Genomic DNA, 21,823 nt, shown 5'->3' on the forward strand with positions numbered 1-21,823 from the left:
ACATCTCTTCCTTGGATGATCCAAATAATGCTGACCATACCACCCAAGTCTTGTCTGTAAATTCTCGGAGCTTTCTGGAGTGAGTTTCCTGGGACTGTCTCATGACCTTCTGGCTCTGCGGAGTTTGGAGCAAGCAGGCTGTCAGTAGACATCTTTATAAGTGGTCAGGTGATGAGTGACACCGGAAGCAGAGTCCAAGATCATAGGGTGCTCTCCAGGAAAAGGTGGCCTTTACATTTCTGCAGTTGTTTATCAAGACAGGGTCTCTCTGTGCAGCCCTGACTGTCCTGGAACTTGCTCTGTAGACCAGGCTGGCCTCGAACTCACAGTTCCCACTGCCTCAGCCTCCTGAGTGCTAGGATTAAAGGTGTGGGCCAACAATGCAAAAGTATTTTGTAAAATTCTGTTTAGAATTAGTCAGGTGGTGTTGGCACATGCCTTTAATTCCAACACTCAGGAGGCAGAGTCAAGCAGATCTCTTGAGTTCGAGTCCAGCCTGGACTACAGTGAGTTCCAAGACAACCAAGGCTACACAGAGAAACTCTGTCTCAAAAAAACCCAGCCAACCAATACTTTTACAAAGAGAAACTCTGCTTCCAAACTTTCACTCTGTATAATTATTTTTAAGGAAATGTATTAGAGATTAATATATAAGCTTATATTTTCATCAAAGATCAAATAAGCCAATTTTATGTAAAATAACTAAGTTTATTATTTTTACTCTTATAACAGATGAAATTTAAGAAAATACTAAAATTTCTAATATACACAAGGCATTAATTACTAACATGAGCGCTCACATCTCAAATATCCTATTGTATATACACAATAACAATCTCTATACAACAACTCACATAGCCTTATAATCCTTGAATTTTTCTAGGGTTCAAACTTATGAGGCTACCAAGTTATACAGATAAATAACTTTACATTTCTGTAGAAAGGTCTGTATACATTCTTTTCACCAGTATTTGAATGTTCCTTTAATAAATATTATATAATACCAAAGCATCCAAACATAATATTGAACAATGGGCCTTCATAGAACTTTTTCTGTGAAATAATTAAATGTATGATTAATTTGGATTAATTTAAATGTATGATTAATATAGTTAATTTATAATTTATTAATATAATCCTAAGAAGCTCATTTGCCAGCAAGCTCTAAGGATGAAGAGAACTACTCACGGAAATGGGAGGAGCAAGCAGAAGGTGCAGCCATGGGGCAGGAATGCGCAACTGGGCACATGTAAGGACTTGAAAGACCACCATCATTGGAACAAAAATCAATAGCAAACGTGCAATAATATATAAAAAGGGCAGGCATGTTAAGGATTGGGGCTTTACCCTAAGAACAACGAACTTTAAGAGTTTTAGACTTGAGCGGTTAAGAGTTGCTTGTTGTTCTTGCAGAGGACCTGGGTTTGGTCCCCAGCACCCACATGGCGGCTCACAGCCATCTGAAACTCCAGTTGCAGAGGATCTCATACCGTCTGATGACACCAGGCATGTGCCTGGTACACAGACATACATGGAACAAAACACTCATACATATAAAGTAAAAATTTAAAGGCTAAGAAAAAGGGTAGACTCCCAAGTAAAATAAGTAAATCAGAAGCATCTGGGCCAAGACCCAGACACCCCATCAAATGTACAAATGGAAATAAGCATTTGAAATGTAACTCAGCGTCATACACCATTTGGAATTACAAATTCAACTGAAAAAGGAAGTACAAGGTCATAGGATCAATCCCTGTTACCTAAATAAGTGAAAAACTGTACACTTATTAGAATGACCAAATTCCCACACACTGACAACTGGCTGGAACAGGGACAATGGGCTCGAGGGGGCGGAAATGGCAGCATCTGGAAGACAGCCTGGCGGTTCCTCACTCACACCGTAGGCTCTGCAGTTACCTCGGCCCTAACCTGAATGGCTGAACACTCAGAACTATACAGCCACTTGCACACTTCCCTCTCAATTGCCCAAGTCTGGAAACAACCAAGATGCCCTTCAGTGGTGACACACCCACAGAAAGGCAGAGTCCAGCTCAGAAGAAATGAGCTACGACAGCAGAGGCATGGAGAAAGCTGTGTGGAAGGAGCCAATCTGAAAAGACTAATGCCTGTAAGACTCCAGCTGCACACAATTCTGAGAAAGGAAAACTACCCAGAGAACAAAAAGACAGTTCTGAGGGGATGCGGCATTAGACTTAAGACAGTTCTCTAATTTTTCTAAGGCTGGTTATTATTTGCCTAAAGCACAAAAACTCATTTGACATACTTTCCATTGCCTTTTTTTTTTTGCTTAATAAGAAGCTCTGAGCTTTCTTAACTGAGAAAATGACTGAAGGGCACTATAGAATATAATAAACATAGCCTATGTATCATGTTAATGTTTTGTGTTTTTTGCAACTGAATACTAATTACTGTGACTTTAACAGTCAGAATATCACTTAGTATTATGAAGAAAAGATCAGATCTCCTTAAAGTACCTTTGTATCATTTATCAGGGCAATGGGGAAGATTTTTGACCACGTATATATCATTAAGAGCTAATATTTGACTGATAAATTTTAATTTCATCTTTTACACATTGAGAAAAAAGATTAACAGTTTTATCCACATCAAGATGTTTGCTCTGGAGAACTGATTCCATCTCCTCAAACACTTCTTTTTCCAGCTTCCTCATGTTGTCCAGCATTGTCTTGCTTTTTTCCTAATTAAAATGATAAAAGTAAATACGCATACACGTATCTAACAAAATTCCAATCCTCTGACAAGGTTTATTTATTCTGGTTTCTACTTGTTTGGTTATTTTTCTATTCTGTAGACACAAAAGTAATAAAAAAAAAAGAAGAAGAAGAAGAAGAAAAAGAATGGTTTTCTTTGGGAAAAATCATTGCTCCAGGTTCAGGTATCTATTTGTGTGCATTTGTGTACGTGTATGTGTGTGTGTGTGTGTGTGTGTGTGTGTGTGTGTGTGTATGTGTGTGTATGTATGTGTGTGTACGTGTGTATATGTGTGTATATGTGTTTGTGTGTGTGTGTGTGTGTGTGTGTGTGTTGATGTGCCACCACCCTTTTCCTGGAAGTCAGAGGACAGCTTGTAGGAGTTGATTTTTTCCATTACCACGTAGGTCCTGGAACTGAACCCAAGCCATTAGTCTTGGGGGTAGATGCCTTCACCTGCTGAGCCATTTTAACCAGTCCTAGAGAATTAAGGCTTTTTGTTTGTTTGTTTTTCGAGACAGGGTATCTCTGTAGCTTTGGAGCCTGTCCTGGAACTAGCTCTTGTAGACCAGGCTGGTCTTGAACTCACAGAGATCCGCCTGCCTGTGCCTCCCGAGTGCTGGGGTTAAAGGCGTGCGCCACCACCACCTGGCAGAGAATTAAGGATTTTTTTAAAGCGCACATATGTTGGCTTAGTGGGTAAAGGTCCTTGCCACCAAGCCTGATGACCTGAGCTTCTATCCCCAGGACCTATGTAGTCAAGGGTGAGAACCAACTCCTGAAAACTGACTCTGGCTTAACACAGAAAGACAGACAGACAGACAGACACACTGTAGCATATGTATGCCCATATGCATATTTATATACACAAAAAAAAATTAAAAAGCATTTAAAAATCATATATAACAGAAATAAAATACAGAAAAATGGTTTGTTATGAGGCAGAGCAGGTGCTTTAAAGCACGAAAACAAATACAACTGACTAAATTAAAATGTTTAACGTCAATTAACTGACATGGAAAGAAATGGCATGAGCTGGGCATGGCGGTCTTCACCTGCAGTTCCACTGCTTGGAGACCGAGGCAGGAGAATCACTTAGACTCAAGAGTGGGAGTCCAACTTGGGCAATACGGTAAGAGTCTATCTTTAATATATACACTCTTTTACATATATATATATTAGTTAATATTCATATTTTTGCCTCTTGACTAAAAACAGAAGACTTTCAAAATCAGTTAAGAAATAAACCAAGGGAAAAGAAACAGCGAAATCACTGAGGAGAAACTGTGACGGTAAGAAGAGTTCCAGTCTCTCTGGTAATCAAGATGTGCAAATGAAAGGTGTCGCCTTAGTGACTCTCCTTACAGCCCTGAAGTAGCTGTTTAAAGAGGCAGACGCGGACCCCAGCTCTATGACATGTCCCTCAAGCTCCACCATCTTCCATTTCTTTATAATGTCAACCAATAATGTTCATTAGAGCCTAAACCAGTAGGAGATTTTAAACCAATTCAACTTCGTTTACCAAGTATTTAATTCTGTCATAAAGCCTACCTCCTAGCAGCAGTTTTATGGGGAAAGGCTGCAAACACGCCAGTGCTTGGAACAGCGAGGGATACATGCGGGTGGATCGAGGGACTGGACAGACACTCCAGCAAGTATTGCTAAGTGAGTGCTATCATGAGCAGTGAGGGATACATGCGGGTGGATCGAGGGACCGGACGGACGCGCCAGCACAGATTGCTAAGGAGAATGAAGAAAGCATAAAAGGCCAGACGGTCTGTAATCTCAGCGGCTCTGGAGATGAGGCGGGAGGATCAAAACTTCAAGCTCTGCCTAGGTTGTAGAGACTTCAAGACCAGTATGGACAACTGAATGAGCCCTTATCTTGGAAAGTCCAAAGAGGTTGGGGTCACCTTAGTGGTGGAGAGGACAGTCAACAGGTAGTAGGGACAGATGAGAAACACACGGGATAGCTGATCTTCCCACTGGGATGACTGGATGCCTGCCTTTAGACAGCGTGCCCATTGACTTTTTAATCTGTCTTTTTTTTTCTCTCTCCAGATTTGGGAGGAAAGGCTAAGGAGAAGTGAAGAGGTATGGCCTATTATAAAATTATCTTTTAATCTGTTTCAATTTAAATGTGTGTCAATTTCTGGACATGCTATTTCAAGTGATATATTGCTTCAAGTTTTAAAATAATGAGCATCTATTATTCTTGTAACAACAACAACAACAAAACAAACTAAGACAAAACACTAGCTGGGCGTGGCAGCACTTGCCTTTAATCCAGCACTTGGGAGGCAGAGGCAGCTGGATCCCTGTGAGTTCAAGGCCAGCCTGGTCTACACTACAAATTCCAGGCTAGTCAGAAATATACAGTGAGCTCCTGTCTCTAAGCAAAACAATAAACCAAAACCCAAACAAAAAACCCAGCTCATAATTTTACATCTATAAAATCTTAATCACTTTTTCTAGTTGTATTTCGTTTTTGGCACTATGAGGCATTGGGTCTGGGGACTTATACATGCCAGGTGACCAAAGACCTTAAATCACTTTCAGTTTTGTGTGGGGCCGCAGGAGTCAGGCATTATATAGAAAGACCAGATTAGCTGCCCTTCGGAGACCTTTCTCGTGTGGAGTATGTACTAAGAAAATTATGCAACTTCTCTGGGTCTCAGAATCTTGTCAGAATAAAATTATATTCCTCATAAAGTGGTTGTACTTATATATAATAAGTGTTCTGTAACTGTTAGCTTTTGTTATGTTCTGAATTAAAATTTTTTCTAAAAGAGTCTTTGTTTTTTGAGACAGAATTTCTCTGTGTAGTCCTGGCTGTCCTGAGACTGTCTCTATAGATCAGGCTGGGCCTCAAACTCACAGAGAGCCGCATCCCAAGTGCTGGGATTAACAGAGTACAACACTGCTATCCGGCCTACAACATATACATTACAACCAAAAGTCAAACCTAGTCGCTGTTTCTAACCCAATTCTTTACATTAAGGAAAGAAACCTAATACTCCAAATATGAATTGAATTATACCTTAAACTATCCTTGATGTGACAACAGAGAATATAACCCAACCATACCTTATTGTGACTTATCACTTCCAAGGCCTGTTGATGTTTTTGGTAGAGTGGGTGTCTTCTATCAGGCTTGACATATGGCTTCCTTGCCAGGGGCCTTTCAAGTTCAAATGTTGGTGACTGCGTATCGAACAGTTGTGAAATATGTGGTACAAATATGAAAGGCTTAAAAACAGACCTAGAAGAAAGGGTTTTTATTGAATTTGCATGTCAAAAAAAACTAACAATTATTGTGTCTTCCTAGATTTCTTCTAATTGAGGTTTCTAATAATAATGCATATACTCTAATTGGTTCCTGCCTGTTGTGGACTATTATTTTAAGATGTGTTACAATCGTTTAAACTGTGGGATATTTATTTAATGATGCAAATATGTGTTGCATTCTTTTATATTGCATTTATTTAACTCTGTGAAGCTGTGTTACTTGGCCTGCCTAAAACACCTGATTGGTCTAACAAAGAGCTGAACGATCAATAGTTAGGCAGGAGAGGGACAGGTGGGGCTGCCAGGCAGAGAGAATAAATAGGAGAAATCTAGACTCAAAAGAAACAAAGAAAGAGTTATAGAATAGAGAAAGATAAAAGCCCGGAGGCAAAAAGTAGACAGGATAATTTAAGAAAAGTTGGCTAGAAACAAGTGAAGCTAAGGTCAGGCACTCAATAAGTCTCTGTGTATTTATTTGAAAGCTGGGTGACAGGCTCCCAAAGAGCTGGCTGGTGACTCTCTGACTCTGTCCTTCTCCTGCCTGTACTTCCTGCCTGGCTACTGGCCAATCAGCATTTTATTAAACCAATTCAAGTGACAAATCTTTACAGTGCACAAGAGTATTATCCCACAGCAAATCAGGATAACCACATACAAGAACCCTTTAACCTTCTGTAAAAATGAGAACCATTATATACACAGAGAGACTGCAAACTAAAATCCACACAGACAATGCATTATTATAGTTAAAGCCTCAAGAGATGACTCAGTGTAAGACACGCACTCAGTTCCCAACATATTGGGCAGCTCACAACCACCTGCAAATCCAGCTCCAGGGATCCAATGCTTCAGGTCTCTACAGTCACCTGCACATTCCTCTCTCTCTCTCTCTCTCTCTCTCTCTCTCTCTCTCTCTCTCTCTCTCTCTCTCTCTCTCTCACACACACACACACACACACACACTGAAAAATTTAAAAAGAAGTAATTGCTTAAAGAAATTCATCTACACACTAATGACTGTGCCCTACCCCATGACCTCTTGGTGGTTTGCGGTATTTGGGGGACCTCACCTCTCAGGATGTGGAGTCCCCGTAAAGAAGTGAACGCAAGGCAGGCTGGAATCTCGAGGTAAAACAGAAACCATGCTTGCGGTGCTCAGGAATTCTCCCTTCATATTGATGCCACTTGGTTCATCTCTAAGAATCCCCATCATTGTTTCGAAAGTTATGTTTCCTGAGGAAATAAGTGTAAAAACCATCAAATAATGCATATATCTTATAAACAAAAGCTTTTCTCTATTAATAAAATAATACACACTGGTATTGATTCTCTAGCGCCAAAATGGGGGTGAAGAGTATGTTCATCACACTACCCCTAAAGTATTACATAGGATGTTGGGTTGTTGGGCTAGGATGTATCTCAGTGTCTAACAGGCGCAAGGTCCTGGATTCACTATCTAAAATGAAAGACTGAAAAGTAAGGGAAAGAAAAGGTTCATCCAAAGCATTAGAATGGTCTTTTCTTAACTGCCTTCATCTAAGCTGTTTGGGGGTGGTGATTCATGCCTTTAAGCAGTGGGCTTACAGTCTAATGCCAGGCACTTATCTCCAGCCAGCAGTAAGCCTTTAACCCATCCCACCAACATACTTTAGCCTCCTGTTACCCAGGAGCCGCAGACTAACAAAAACCCATTCCAGTAACAGGTAGGAGAGACCTGCTTTCAAGTTGTTTTTACAGGATTACAAGAGATTCCCCCAAGCAATCCAGCCTACTGTTGCTGCCAGTGATTGCCGCCCAGAAATCGAAGATCAAGTCCCTGTTGCTGAAGACAACACACATTTTGGACAAAGGACTCAGCATATTTGAGCTGGAGCTAACTCAAAAGCCTCCTCCTTGAGACGAGATTTCTTTCATATTACCAGAAGCTACTCTGCAAATGGCTAAGGGAGCAAAGCAATCACCTGGCCATGGTGACTATGAACCGCAATGACCAGAAGGGCAATATCCCCACAAGTGCAGCTGTGGCAACTGTCTAATTAGACTCAAACCTCCTCAGCAGGAGGGAAATCGTGCTAACTCCACGGCTAGTAGCTAGCAAGGCAGCAGACGCCAGAGACCCCAGTACCCCCACTTTCCTAACCCAGCATAAACCCCAACTGCACTCTATACGCGTACCTTTCTATCCACCATAAGTATAGATTTCAGCAAGAGACCGTTACAGAAAGACACTCAAAATGCAGAGAAGAGCAGAACGGGTGAGGCGCTGTAGGGAGCCCAGCCACAGCTGACAGAGCTACAACACGGCTCTGGTATCCAAGGCGCAGGGAACATCACGAAAGTGGAAGAAAGATTGCAAAGCCAAGGACCAGGAAGTCTACGGTGAGACTGCGCCCTCTATCAACAACATGGCTGCCTAAACAAGACCTGAATAATTCCAACAATAGCTGACCCTGATATAGACGGAGGGAATCTCATGGGGCCCCATCCCCTAGATAAAGAGCTACAGGTAACTAAGGAGTGCCAAGTCTTCCGCAGGGATAAGCCCCAGCTGGTTACCCAGCAGTAGGTGGGCAGTCCTAGAAACAGATACACGTAGGCAACACTGAATGAGCTCGGCGGGTTATACTGTTACATACATTTATGTGCAACAACGATTAAAGAAGAGGAGGCCATACATAGGAGGGGCAGGTGACAAATAATAAAATTAAATTTTAATTAAATTGGAAAAAGGTAAAATATAATTTCTGCCATTAGATACATTAGGATATGTTAGTTGGAAATGTTTAATTATTGTATTAAAATCGTATTAGTTCTAAAGAAACATAATCTTCATTTACCTATGGGCGACTGACGACAGGTTTTTCTTTTCTCACGAAACCCTACGGTAATTGGGACTGGAAGCATATTTTAATTTTAGTATGGTGTGTGTGCTTAGTATACACCCAGTATAACCCCGGCTCTGGGTTAACTCATAGACAATCTAAAAGGTCAGCACCCTTTTAGATATGGGGATCAAAAAAAAAGTTCACAGCAAGTCTGGATCCAAATTATGACTTCTAATGCTTCAATGAAAAAGGAAATTCTTTCACAGGAAAGAATCTAATGGCCTGCTGTTAAAGATGCCGCGACCAGCCATTTTATATTAATGGCAATGGGTTTTATGCACACATGCATTGCTCTTACCTAGTTCCTTCATAACAGAGCCATGATTTCAAGTTCAAAAAATACCTGGCTGAACTTACAGAAACTTGTTAGAGAAGCTGTGCTGTACCGTTTTCAGTGAATCCTGAATAACACTGGGGAGAAGAGAGGGGCACAGCTACACTCAGCCCTTGATATTAAACTCAACAATAAAGCAAAACCCTACCATTCACACCCATCTATCAGGCACAATGCTTCAGCATCTAGTGAGATTTAAAAATGATTCGGGTCTAAATTCCTCTAAATGGCAAGTTTTAATAAAAAAAAAAACCCACAATGTCAGAGCTGTAACACCGTGATAATATAGGTATTATAGAAATGTTTTCAGGATTCAAAACCTACAATTCTCAAAATGAAAGGAGGATTTGCATGGCCACTCGAGCAGGATGGCTGTGAGTAACCCACTCGCAGGCATTGAATAAGTACCGAGCCAGCGGCGGAAGGTGCAGCAAAGTGAACGCAAAGCACAGGGTGCAATTTCACAGCAATTTAGACTGGTTACTTAAAACACACGTGTGAATATAGATACAATTTGGGTATACATGCAGCACACTTAATAGCCATCAGGTAGGGACGGATGGAAAGAAGGGAAGTAGGCTCTTTTATCTAGAAAAATCATAGCAAATTTTATACATAATATCCCAGTGGACAATTTCGTATGGAACTACTGGAAAGACATTTACTCTTTTGACAAAGCGTAGAAAACTGGGTGGATTGCACATCACACTTGACGGGATTGAAGTCTGTGTCGGATGCATCCGTTGCTATATTCACGCGTGCATTTCGGGTCTGTGATTCCATTATTTTATAGTTCAGTATGGCAGTAACTTCAGTGTGGTAGCTAATTAATTTTTAACATTAATTATTTGGTTTTTCTTCGTTGTGTCCAGTTACCCTCAACCTTGGGAGTCTTGACATTTTCCTTCTACCGTGTTTCTCTGAGACACAGTTTCACTATACAGGTCAGGGTGGTATGGAACTTGTCTGGATCTTCCCGCCTCAGCTACCAAATGCTGAGTCCTCAGGGCTTATTCAGGCCTAAGACCTCACACCTGGTTCGTGCCTTTCCGTTCTGATTATCTATAGTCATCCCCATTCTGCGAGGCTGGGGGGCTGGGCACTAGCAGGGGTGCACAGGTGCATGCGGAGGAGGCCAGAGGTCAACATCAGGTATCTTCCTCTGTTCTGAGACTGATCCAGCTGGACCAGCTAGCCACTGAGCCCCAAGACCTCCACCACTGGGATTATAGGCACATACTGCCACATCCGTTTTTCATGTGGGTGCTGGGGATCTCAATCCGTGCCCTCATGAATTTGCCAAGCACTTTACCAACAAGGTCATCTCGTCAGCACACACACACATGCACACACACGCACGCACGCACACACGCACGCACACACGCATGCGCACACATGCACACACACACGCATGCACACACACGCACGCACACGCACGCATACACGCACGCACACACACACGCATGCACACACACGCACGCACACGCACGCATACACGCACGCACACACACGCATGCACACACACGCACGCACACGCACGCATACACGCACGCATACACACACGCATGCGCACACACATGCACACAATCACGCACACACACACACATGCACACAATCACGCACACACATGCACACACACACACAACTTTGAGACAGGGTCCAGACTGGCCTTGAGTTAATGATGACCCTCCTGCTTCTATTTCCCAACTGCTGGAGTTAGGCAAGTATCACATGGTTTTATGTGGGACTGGGGATCAAACCCAGGGTCTTGTGCATGCAGGGAAAGCGCTTTATCAGTAAGCCCCACCCCCATCCCCTGGTCTTCATTGTTTTAAGATTAGCCGTTCATTTTCAGGTTCTTTAAAATTGTTCCCAGAAAAAGTATAAAATAATAAACCATTTCTTAAATGATTGACAAGTTGCAAATAATTCAACACTTCTTAACCTTTTACGTACACACAACTGACTTGTAGAAAACAATGAATTTTTAAAAACTAAGAGCAAGTAGGAAGCTTCATTTTTACCCAGTTTCACAGAGAAGATAAATGAAGGCACGGTTTTCTCACTTATAAAATAAATATGCTGTCAAACTTACACCAAAAACTTTATAGGAAACCTAAAATTAGAAGACATTCTTTTGGATATTAAAGTACTCTAAGATAATAAATACCCTGAAAAGAAAGTTAAGTTGTTCCAAGAATGTTCTGCCACAAACTATTTTGCCATACCAAATAGCTAACATAAGGTTAATTGATTTAATGAATATCTAAAGGCAAATGCCAATCACTGATCCATCTCTCAGTAATTGCTTCCTGACTACTTAGAGACACATTTCCAGGTTCAATGAGAGACTTTGTCTGAAACAGCCAGGTGAAGAGCAACTGAGAAAGACATTAAACATCAAACCTCAGGCCTCCAAACGCACAACCATGGGTGTGCACACCTGAACACAGATGTGAGCATATAGAAAGCCACACACAAGCAAAATAAGACAAAACATATAAACAAACAGAAATACTACCGTTAAAAATAATTATGGCCAGGTGTGATGGCCCAGCACTCGGAAGACAGAGGCATGCAGATCTCTGTGAGTTCCAAGATCAGTGTGGTCTATAGAGTGGATACTAGGCCAGTCAGAGATGTATAGTGAAATCCTGGTTCAAATAGTTTTTTTAAAAGAAAAATGTGGGGGCTGGAGAGATGGCTCAGAGGTTAAGAGCACTAATTATTCTTCCAGAAATCCCGAGTTCAATTCCCAGCAACCACATGGTGGCTCACAACCATCTGTAATGAAATCTGGTGCCTTCTTCTGGCCTGCAGGCATACATGCAGACAGAACACTGTAAACAAAATAAATAAATAAATAAAACTTTTAAAAAAAAAAAGAAAAATGTTTCTGAGGATTGGGAATCTGAACTTGACCCTCAGAAAGAATCAGTGTGTTCTCACAATAGTTTACTACTTCACACATATCAAAAAATAGCTTACATTATCCTGATGCTGTTTTATTCAAACTATTTCTTATTAAGTATAAGATTATATTATATCTTCATAAAATTCATTTTTTCATTATTTAAATGCTAAAGTTACCTTTGTGCTTATTCAGAAGCTTGTAGCCCTGACAGTATCTGCTTGGTGACGTCATCATTGAAGCTGTGTCGATATAAGAGTATGCTGCAGCAAAATCAAAGTCCTCCTGGCCATCCCACCAGCCTTTCTGCTTAGCATAGTTCCTCATGGCCGGATGCTCCCGGTCGATCCTGGTTGTTATGGAGAGCTGATTGGAAATATTACGAATTCCTGTTTCGAAGGATGAGAAGGAGAAGAAAAGTTACCTTGAACAGGAAGAATCTCTCTCTACATTTATGATTTTTAAATCGCTGTTTAAACTTAATGTAAGTTTTCTGCCATGGACATCTCCTGCACAGTCTAAACAATTAAATTTTAAAATGAAACTTTGAGGTCACTGTAGACTCCGATGCAGTTATGTGAAGTAAGCCGGAGAGACTATACACTCATTATGGTTCCAGTTCCACTCATTACATTTTATAAACGTATAGAATGCGATCATAACCAGAACATTGGTATTGATAATGTCAAGAAAAAGAATATTTATACCCTGTTACTCTTTCATATCAAAGCCACGAATCTCCTAATTCTCATAATTCATTAACTCTGGGCACCTAGTACTTTTTTACTCCAGTGTAACTCAGTGCCACATATTACATAGGGGCCGGGAACGTAGCCCCGTGGGTAAAGACACTTGCCACAAGCCTGACCATCTGAGTTCAATCCCCAGAGCCCACATGCTGGAAACAGGCAACTAATTCTCACAAGGTGTCCTCTGACCTCCACACGTGTGTCATAGCACCCATGTCCACATACACACAAATAACATTTTTAAAGAATGTTACCTAAGTGGAATATACAGTAAATAGCCTTATGGTTTTTTTTATTATTAAATTTTTTTAAATGTACATTTGCTTTCTTATGTGTATGTGCACACAGGCACCCTTTACCCTGTGCTCCGGGGATCAAACACAGGTTGTCAGGGCGGGCGGCAAGCACTCTTGCTTGCTGGGCCATCCTGCTGCCCTGCCTTTTGGTCTTTCTACCTCAGGATAATTCAACTCAACATGCTATCAACACTTCATCATTTCCTTATTACTAGTAGTATCTCACGGTATGACGTGTGACACTTTGGTCAGCAGTTCAACACACGCATATTCTATGCAATGGCCAGAAGGATGTACGTCTGTGCTGTGGATACTCGAAAGAACCATCTAGTTCTTGAGATCATGCAGTAAGAGAAACAGAAGGCAGCAGTAAGGTGATCTCAGCAGGCTAATCAGACCCAGGAAGGCGTTAGTTTTCCATGGCCAGGTAAGGCCGTTTTTAATACTATTCATCCCTTTGTCTTTCCATAGCTTGTTTAATAAAAGAAAAAGTGGTCAATGATACAATCAGTTCAGTTAGCATTATTATTTATAATAATAAAATACATTAAGTATAATTTTATATATTTCATTAAAGCATAGAAAATGTCAAACATAAAAATATACAAACTACTTTTGAAGTCCATGAAAATAACTGGCAATGGCCTATTTTGAAAAAGAACAGACCGATCTTCCACAGCAGGTTCCTTCCTGAAGTCTTTCTGGACTCCTCCGGAAGTTCACAGTGACTTTTCCTTTCTTTCATGTTCACAGCGCCCATGGATCAACATCATCCACTCAATTAACTAGTTACCTAACTGATTAATTGAGGCAGATTACCTAAAGCCGAGGCTGGACTCAAAGTATGTATGAAGTAGACAATCATCTATTTTTTTGTTTGTTTGTTTTACTTTTTCCAGACAGGGTTTCTCTGTGTTGCCCTGGTTATCCTAGAACTTGCTGTGTAGACCAGGCTGGCTTTGAACTCAGAGGTCTGCTTGCCTCTGCCTCCTGAGGGCTGAGGTTAAAGGTATGCACCACCACCTCAGAGCGGCAGTGATCTTGAACTTCTGAGCCCCCTACCTCTATGCCTCCCAGATGTTGGGATTACAGGAATAGGCCACCATTCTCAGCTTTGTGCAATGCTGGTGATTAACCAGGACTTGCTTTATGCCAGACAAGCACAATACAACTGAGCTAACCTCCATTTAGTGTTTTTATATGCGGCTCTCATCTCTTCTGTAAAACTAGGAAATCAATATAGAAGCACACAAGAAGCATGCGACTATGTCCTCTATCCACAGAACAGCGCACTGAGAATGGGGTGAAGAGACTTCCACTCGCTGCTTTAAATTGCTTTCCATCTCTGGATTTCTTCCCTTGAGATGAAGAGAACTGGCTGCGGGGAGAGCTTAATGGGTTATCTGAATTCATATCCCCAGGGCTCATGTAAAGTTGTGGGCGGTAGCAGTGTTTTTTATCCCAGAGTTTCTGTGGTGATACGGAAGATAATATAGGAAAATCACCAGATCACATGGATCAGCTAGCCAGGCATGCGCAGGAGCAGCAAACAATAGGGACCCTACCACAAGAGGACACTGAGTCACCAGAGGTTGTCCTCTGACCTTCACTTGTACAGAGTGGCCATGTGTACCCGCCCCACACACATATAGACATGTATGCATATCACACACACACACAGAGAGACACACAGAAATAAGAGGAATATCTGAGCACAAATAAATCATGGGGGACAATCAGCTCCAAAGCCATCAGACTGCACTGATACAGTCAAGGGCATCATTTTGTCTTACAGCTGTGTCCATACACTCTAAACACTGGCCCAGAGTCACCCATGCCCAGACCAACCCCTTCCTCTTCACCTCTGTACTTACATATGGTACAGTTCTGGAATTCAGTCCAAAGTTAGGAAAGTAGTTGTAAAAGAGAAAAAAACCCACTACAAACAGCCAAAAGCTGCTGCGTAGACAATGTTGTGTGCTTGTTTTTTGTAAGACTTCTCATCATAGTTCTCTCTCCCTTTATGTTCTTCCTAATTTTAACTTTGCTCTGAGGCTTATCCTTTAATGCAACGGATTATAATTCTTGAAAAGCAAATAAATGCTTTAGCTACGATTAAAGATCTATTTTATTAATTATATAAACCAAATTGCAAATAGTTGTTCATACCTTGAACTTTCTCTGCTGCCCAGTACTTCCCTGATGTCTCCAGAATCCAAGCTTCATTCCTATCCGCTATCAGGAAACTGTTATAATAGCTAAATTCTTCACCCTCTGCACAATTTCCACCTTGACCATATTTTTCTAATAAGTCGACAATGACATCGAGAGCTTTTTCAGCTGTATCAGCTCTTTCAAGGCCAAGTCTAAAATAAAAATATTAAGGATCTCAAATTAAAAATAATTTCCTTTATTCATCTTAACTTCATGTTCAAGAAGCACCATGTTTGCTACATTCAAAGTTAAAAAAAAAAGAACAAGTTAATACGTAAAGTAAAACCTTTAAAGTCGTACTTTTGAAGGCAGTTTGGGACAGTAAAAACATTTTTGGAGTCAACTTTCATCTCAGTAACTTATTGCAAAGCTATTTTATGTCTAAGACTGATATGTCTCTTTATAAAGTGAAGGAATTAGTCAACCATGTAATAAAGCAATTCAGGCATTTCTGATTAATTATAACTTCTAATTTTGGCTCCTCACCAATTTATGATGTGCATAGGTGTGCATAAGTGTCAGCAGGCGTTTGTGTAGTGCATATACATGTTTACGTGGGTGTGTGCCTAGGGTATGCATTCATGCAAGCATGCACTGAGAAGCCAGACTAGGGTATGCATTCATGCAAGCATGCACTGAGAAGCCAGACTAGGGTATGCATTCATGCAAGCATGCACTGAGAAGCCAGACTAAGGTATGCATTCATGCAAGCATGCACTGAGAAGCCAGAGGCTGATGTCCAACAGCTTTCTCAATTGCATCCCACCTTATTTTATGAGGCAGGGCTTCTCAGTGAACTGGAATTTACCAATGAAGCTAGACTAGCGACCCAGCAAGCCCAGGAATCTGCCTGCTTCTGCTTCTCCAGTGCAGGATTACAGGTGCACATAAGTGCCAGAGATCAAACTGAGGTCCTCACGCTTCTTCAGTAAACAATGTATGGATTGAGCCATCCACCCTAGATGGATTAGTGATATTTAAGAGTCATGAAATTGCATGCTGGTGTGAAAATAAATGTGACCGGTATTCAGTTATTTCTTACATAATCTGTTGCTGTGGATACTGTAAAGATTTGTCACTCATATTGGTTTAATAAAATGCTGATCAGCCAGTAGCCAGGAGGGAAGTATAGGAGAGGCAACCAGACAAGGAGAATTCTGGGAAGAGGAAAGGCAGAGAGTCAGTCACCAGCCAGATGCAGAGGGAGCAAGAATGCTGCACTGAGAAAAGGTACCAAGCCATGTGGCTAAACATAGACAAGAATTATGGGTTGATTTAAGTTATAAGAACTAGCTAATAATAAGCCTGAGCTAATAGGCCAAACAGCTTGTAATTAATATAAGCCTCTGTGTGTTTCTCTGGGACTGAATGGCTGCAGGGCTGGGCGGGACAGAAACTACACGTAGTAAGGAAGCAGCATACCAGTTACCTGACAAGGTCCATGCCCAAAAGTGCTTCCTCCTTAGAAATGGCCTCTCTTCCCCATACAGCTTCATTCCCAATGCAGACTCCATGCTCATTGGCTCCCATTTCTGCCCCCCACAGCCAAGCTGGGCGACTAAGGACAACAGCATATGTCTCAGGAACCTGGTCAATTTCTATGTAAGTACACTGTAAAAAAAAAAAAGTCATGTAACTATGAAATCCAAAGTGGAGAGTTACCAAATTCCAGAATTTAAAACACCGTTGGGAAGACATGATCACGATGAAGGTGGATGACATGGAACCAAGTTGAAATTTTCAATAATAAAAGCACTAACTTCAAAATTCATTCAGAATCGACTCTAAAGCATTTATTGCTTAAATACTTTCTGAGGATGTCCTTTATAATACATCCTGCTAAGGCAAGTCGGTTACAAAGATACAGGAACACGAAGCTTCACTTAAGAAACAGAGACTTCTCCATAAACTAAGATGAAACAAATCCGAAGTATGAAGGACAGGAAGAGCGTTGCCCTGGCAGCTCAGAAGTGATAGTTATTAATCTTCAAACCGTTTCATGGAGAGTAATTAAGATGAGCTGAAGATTAAGAAAGCGGTTCTCAAGTTCATGGTCTAGTACGTCCTGACCGGTGATCTTCGCACTCATAGGTACCTGAGACCCTTAGGTAGAGAGGATGACTGCCACAGAGGCCCACATGTCGTGTGGAAGAGACCCAGGAGGACTCCTCACAGCGGTGGGAAGCTGACTTACACGATGGGCTAAACACGCTTGTATAGAATAGGAACGATGCCCCAGGAGGACCAACATGTACAGCAAAAGAAAACTACAGCCTAAGATACAAAAAGCCTTATATTTAAGTTAATAGTGCTAGAACATCAAAGATCCAGAAAGTTCATAACAACAGAAGATAATATAAACCTTTGAGTTCCACGTAGACTGTTTAAATAAAAAATTTAAAGGCAATTTTATTTAATGTGCATGTAGGAGGTGAGGGAAATACATAAAATGTATGTTGATGGCATTATCAGATACCTTGATGGACTACAAAACATATTTATAGGGCTGAGAATGTGGCTCAATTGGCAGGTTATGTGCCTAATATACAAGAGGCCCTTGGTTTGTTCTCAGCACCATAGGACAAAAACAAAAAAACCTGTTATTTTATAAAATCTGAAATATTTTTTTCTTATTCTCTACCAAGAAGAATCCTTTTGATCTGTCAGCTGAAGCCCCAGCTCTAACTAAATCATTCTTTTTTTATTTATTTTGTTTTATGAATGTTTGCTTGCATGCATTTCTATGCATATGTGTGCCTGTTGCCCACAGAGGTCAGAAGAGAGCATCAGATACTATGAAACTGGAGTTATGTTAGGGATGGCTGTGACTCACCATGTGGGTGCTGGGAATGAAACCCGGGTCCTCTGCGAGAACAGCAAGTGCTCTTAAGCACTGAGCCAACACGCCATTCCCACTCTGTAAGCCCTAATTTAATCCAGATGTTCCTTCTCTGCTGCCGCAGCCTGCTCCTCTTCCCTAAGGCCAGCATTTAAGCCGCCCTGCTGTTCTGTGCCCTTAGTGCAGCCAGGATCCACTCACTACTCTCAGCCTAAGGTCGCGTCCAGGTTTTAATAGTTGACTTGAAATCCCTCATCACAACCAACACATACAACATATAAAAAGCATTCAGATATTTAATCAGAGAGATAATGATATTTATTATTTTAGCAGCTTCTTCTAAATTACTGAAATAAGAGACCAGAAGTCTATTTTCGATTCAAACCATTTCTAAACTTAAATTCTTGAATTTTAACTTCAGTGGTCGCTAGAAAGAGAAAGAACCATTTACGGGTCTGGAGAAATGGCTCAGTGGTTAAGAGCACCTGCGGTTCTTGTAGAGAACCAGGGCTCAGTTCCTGGAACCCACAGGGCATCTCACGGCTCCCCATAGTTACCAGGGATCCTACACCTCTTCTGACCTCTATGGGCACTAGACACACCAACATACATACAGGTAAAATATTCATACACATAAAATAAAATAAAATTTTTTAAAAAGAAGTACTCATTATTGATATGTTTAAAGATAGATATTCCTAACACAACATATTTTTTTTTAACCTACCTTAAGACGTTTGCTTAAATCATTGTGCACTGCAGCTGGGAAGTAAATTACTTCTTGGACTTCGTCGAAGAGTCTGTCTGAATTTTTCCCAAAAATGACCCTATTACCAACTGTGGCTGGAGGTAAGGCCACAAAAGTGTCACAGGAATAGGGCTCCATCTCTTTAAGAAAAAAAAAGGCATAATATAGAAGTTTCAAAATAAAAAGAGCAAACATTTTTAAGCACACATAAAGCAAAGAGCTTTTCTCTACGACCGAGGGATATACCTAAGACGGGTACAGAGCAGAGTTTTCAGTATCATATCACTTTTGTGCACTCCAGGGCAGCCAGGATTATATATTAAGACCCGTCTTAAAGAAACAACGGACTATAAAAATTAGAATATGATTTAGGAATTAACCGTGTGCTACTACAATACAGGGGCAACAAAAACCACTTTCTCCTAGTGCACAGGTCAAATGTTTATAGAGGTTTCTTCTGCAAACCTCTCTCCTGAATTTTCCCAATTCTTTTTACTCTGCCCATAGCTACTACACGTGCCTTAGTCTGCAGTATCAGTCCTTTACTAGACGGGGAGATCTGAGGACGTCGTGTTTATCTATGGGAAATCACGTAAGACTGGGCATAGTGGGGCACACACCTTTAATCCTAGCACTTGGGAGGCAGAAGCAGGAGGATCTCTGTGAGTTTGAGGTCAGCCTGATCTAGCAAGTGAGTTCCAGGACAGCCAGGCTGTTACACAAAGAAAACCCATCTGGAAAAACCAGAAAACAGACAAATAAACAAAGTCACTACTGTTAAGGTTTCCGGGAGGAAGTTCATAAATCCCAGTAGTAGGACTAACATACAAATTGTCTTCATTTGTGATGGGGAAAATCTTAAATCCTCACTTTTAGGACAATTCAAGATCTGACATTTTCATTTTGCTTTCAGAACATAGTTTCAGTTTCCTCTTATTTTAAATTTCTTAAGATTTGTCTTTACTATTCCTGTGTGTGGATTATGTGTCTGTCTGCCGGAAGTATGGGTGCCCAAGAAGGTCAGAAACGGGCCTCAAGCCCGCTGAAGCTGGAGTCAGGGAAGGTCGCGAAGCATCTCAAGCCTGTGTTGGGAACTGAACTCAGGTCTTCAGGAAAAGTGGCGAGCTATCTTAACCGCTGAGCTACCTTTCCAGTCCAGCTTCCTTCTTTTATAAGAACCAAATCTTAGCATAATTTTTTTATACACGTGCATTCTAACCACTTTAAAACAGAATAAAAACATAATAAATATAAATAAAATAAATGTGAATTAATAAATGTTTTGCTGAAAGGAAAACTAAGCAGGGTATGGTAGCACGCCTATAATCTTAGCACTGGGCAGGATAAGCTAGAGTTTGAAGCTAGCCTGTGTTACCATAATTCAAGAACATAGCGAAACCCCGCTTCAAAACAAACAAAATGACTCAAGAAACAAGTTCACCATGGAACACACTTTAAAATAAAGGTTGGGGGATGGGGAGGAAAAAAATAAAATAAAATAAAGGTTGTTCTGTTCTCAAAGATGGGAAGAAGTGATCACTGCTTTTCTCTTGTGTCTCCTCTCTGCAAGTTTTGATCTCCTACCTACAGGGCTCCAAAGTTAGCTAGCCCAATACATAACTTAGTCAGGCTATTAATTCTCTTTCTCTTTTCTTCCAGGCTCATCAGTAAAATAAAATAAAACACCATCTAGTACTGCTGGGTTTTTTTTTTTTTTTTTTTTTTTTTTTTGGTTTTTCGAGACAGGGTTTCCCTGTGGCTTTGGAGCCTGTCCTGGAACTAGCTCTTGTAGACCAGGCTGGTCTCGAACTCACAGAGATCCACCTGCCTCTGCCTCCCAAGTGCTAGGATTAAAGAAAGGCGTGCGCCACCACCGCCAGGCTAGTACTGCTGTTTTGAGGCTTGATTCAGTATGACCCTGAAGGTGAAAGTTCAGCTAGGAGGCGCATGCCTGTGATTGAAGTTTGAGAGTTACATGGTCCGGGTCACAAATAAAACAATTCAAAAACCTGCAACACACCCGACCCTCAAACAAAAGCTGTCACCTGTTTTAAGCTGGCTTATTCTTATCCTTGCTAGAGGCCAGTGGACTAACAGCCATACCCACACCAAACCCTAGGATGATCAAGTCCCAGTGAGTGACGCACTAACTGGGATAGCGGCAGCAACTAAGAAAACAGCACAGGGGAGGAAAGCCCTTGGCCCTAACGTGTTGTCCTCATTCACGGTGTTTGTTGAATATCTTTCTGCATAGCTGGAAATAACAGAAGGACGCCGCGTATAGTGGCTCACGCCTTTATTCGCAGCTCTTGGGAGGCAAAGGCAGGAAGATCTATGAATTCAAAGACAGCCAACGCTAGGGAGATTCTGTACATAACAACTGGAAGGGAAGAGCCTCGGTCTCTAACAGTCTATCCCAGTGCTTGCGACAACACCAATCTTTTGGGTCTCACAAACGTCCTACAGCGCGAGGTTTACTGTCTCCGTTAACGACATGAGAACTGCGCTGCAAAAGCAAACAAGCAAACAAAAAATTTTGCAACTGGAGCCGGCGTTGCCAGAAAGTGCTGGGCTCGAACTTCAAGACCTCGCCCGCTCCCGATGCCCGCGCTCGGAGCGAGGCCCGCGCAGCAGAGCGAACGGCTGCCCGCGACCCCGCCATCAGCGAACGGCGCGCAGAGCCCGCTCCCGAGCTTACCTCTGCTGCGCACGCGCGGACGCCGAGCACGCACCACCCGCAGCCACCAAAGCAATCACCGGAAACGGAGGGGCTGGGCCAGGACTAATCGTCGGAAGTAGTCCCCTTCGACCTCCGACGTTCTCTCC

General features: G+C 41.6%; 1 protein-coding gene across 1 annotated transcript; it reads right to left on the reverse strand.

Annotated features, from left to right (window-relative positions):
• Window positions 1–687: 687 nt before the first annotated feature.
• Scrn3 (secernin 3) lies at window positions 688–21,780 on the reverse strand. The gene is made up of 8 exons (XM_075984879.1): window positions 21,696–21,780; window positions 18,977–19,137; window positions 16,840–17,021; window positions 15,366–15,562; window positions 12,331–12,540; window positions 7,092–7,254; window positions 5,821–5,995; window positions 688–2,719 (listed from the first exon to the last, which is right to left on the reverse strand). The coding sequence occupies exons 2-8, from the start codon at window positions 19,133–19,135 to the stop codon at window positions 2,549–2,551; spliced, it is 1,257 nt and encodes a 418-aa protein (XP_075840994.1). The 5' UTR covers window positions 19,136–19,137; window positions 21,696–21,780; the 3' UTR covers window positions 688–2,548.
• Between the last annotated feature and the right edge of the window lie 43 nt (window positions 21,781–21,823).

The sequence above is a fragment of the Microtus pennsylvanicus genome, chromosome 9, assembly GCF_037038515.1.
Source record: "Microtus pennsylvanicus isolate mMicPen1 chromosome 9, mMicPen1.hap1, whole genome shotgun sequence".
Lineage (NCBI taxonomy): Eukaryota > Metazoa > Chordata > Mammalia > Rodentia > Cricetidae > Microtus > Microtus pennsylvanicus.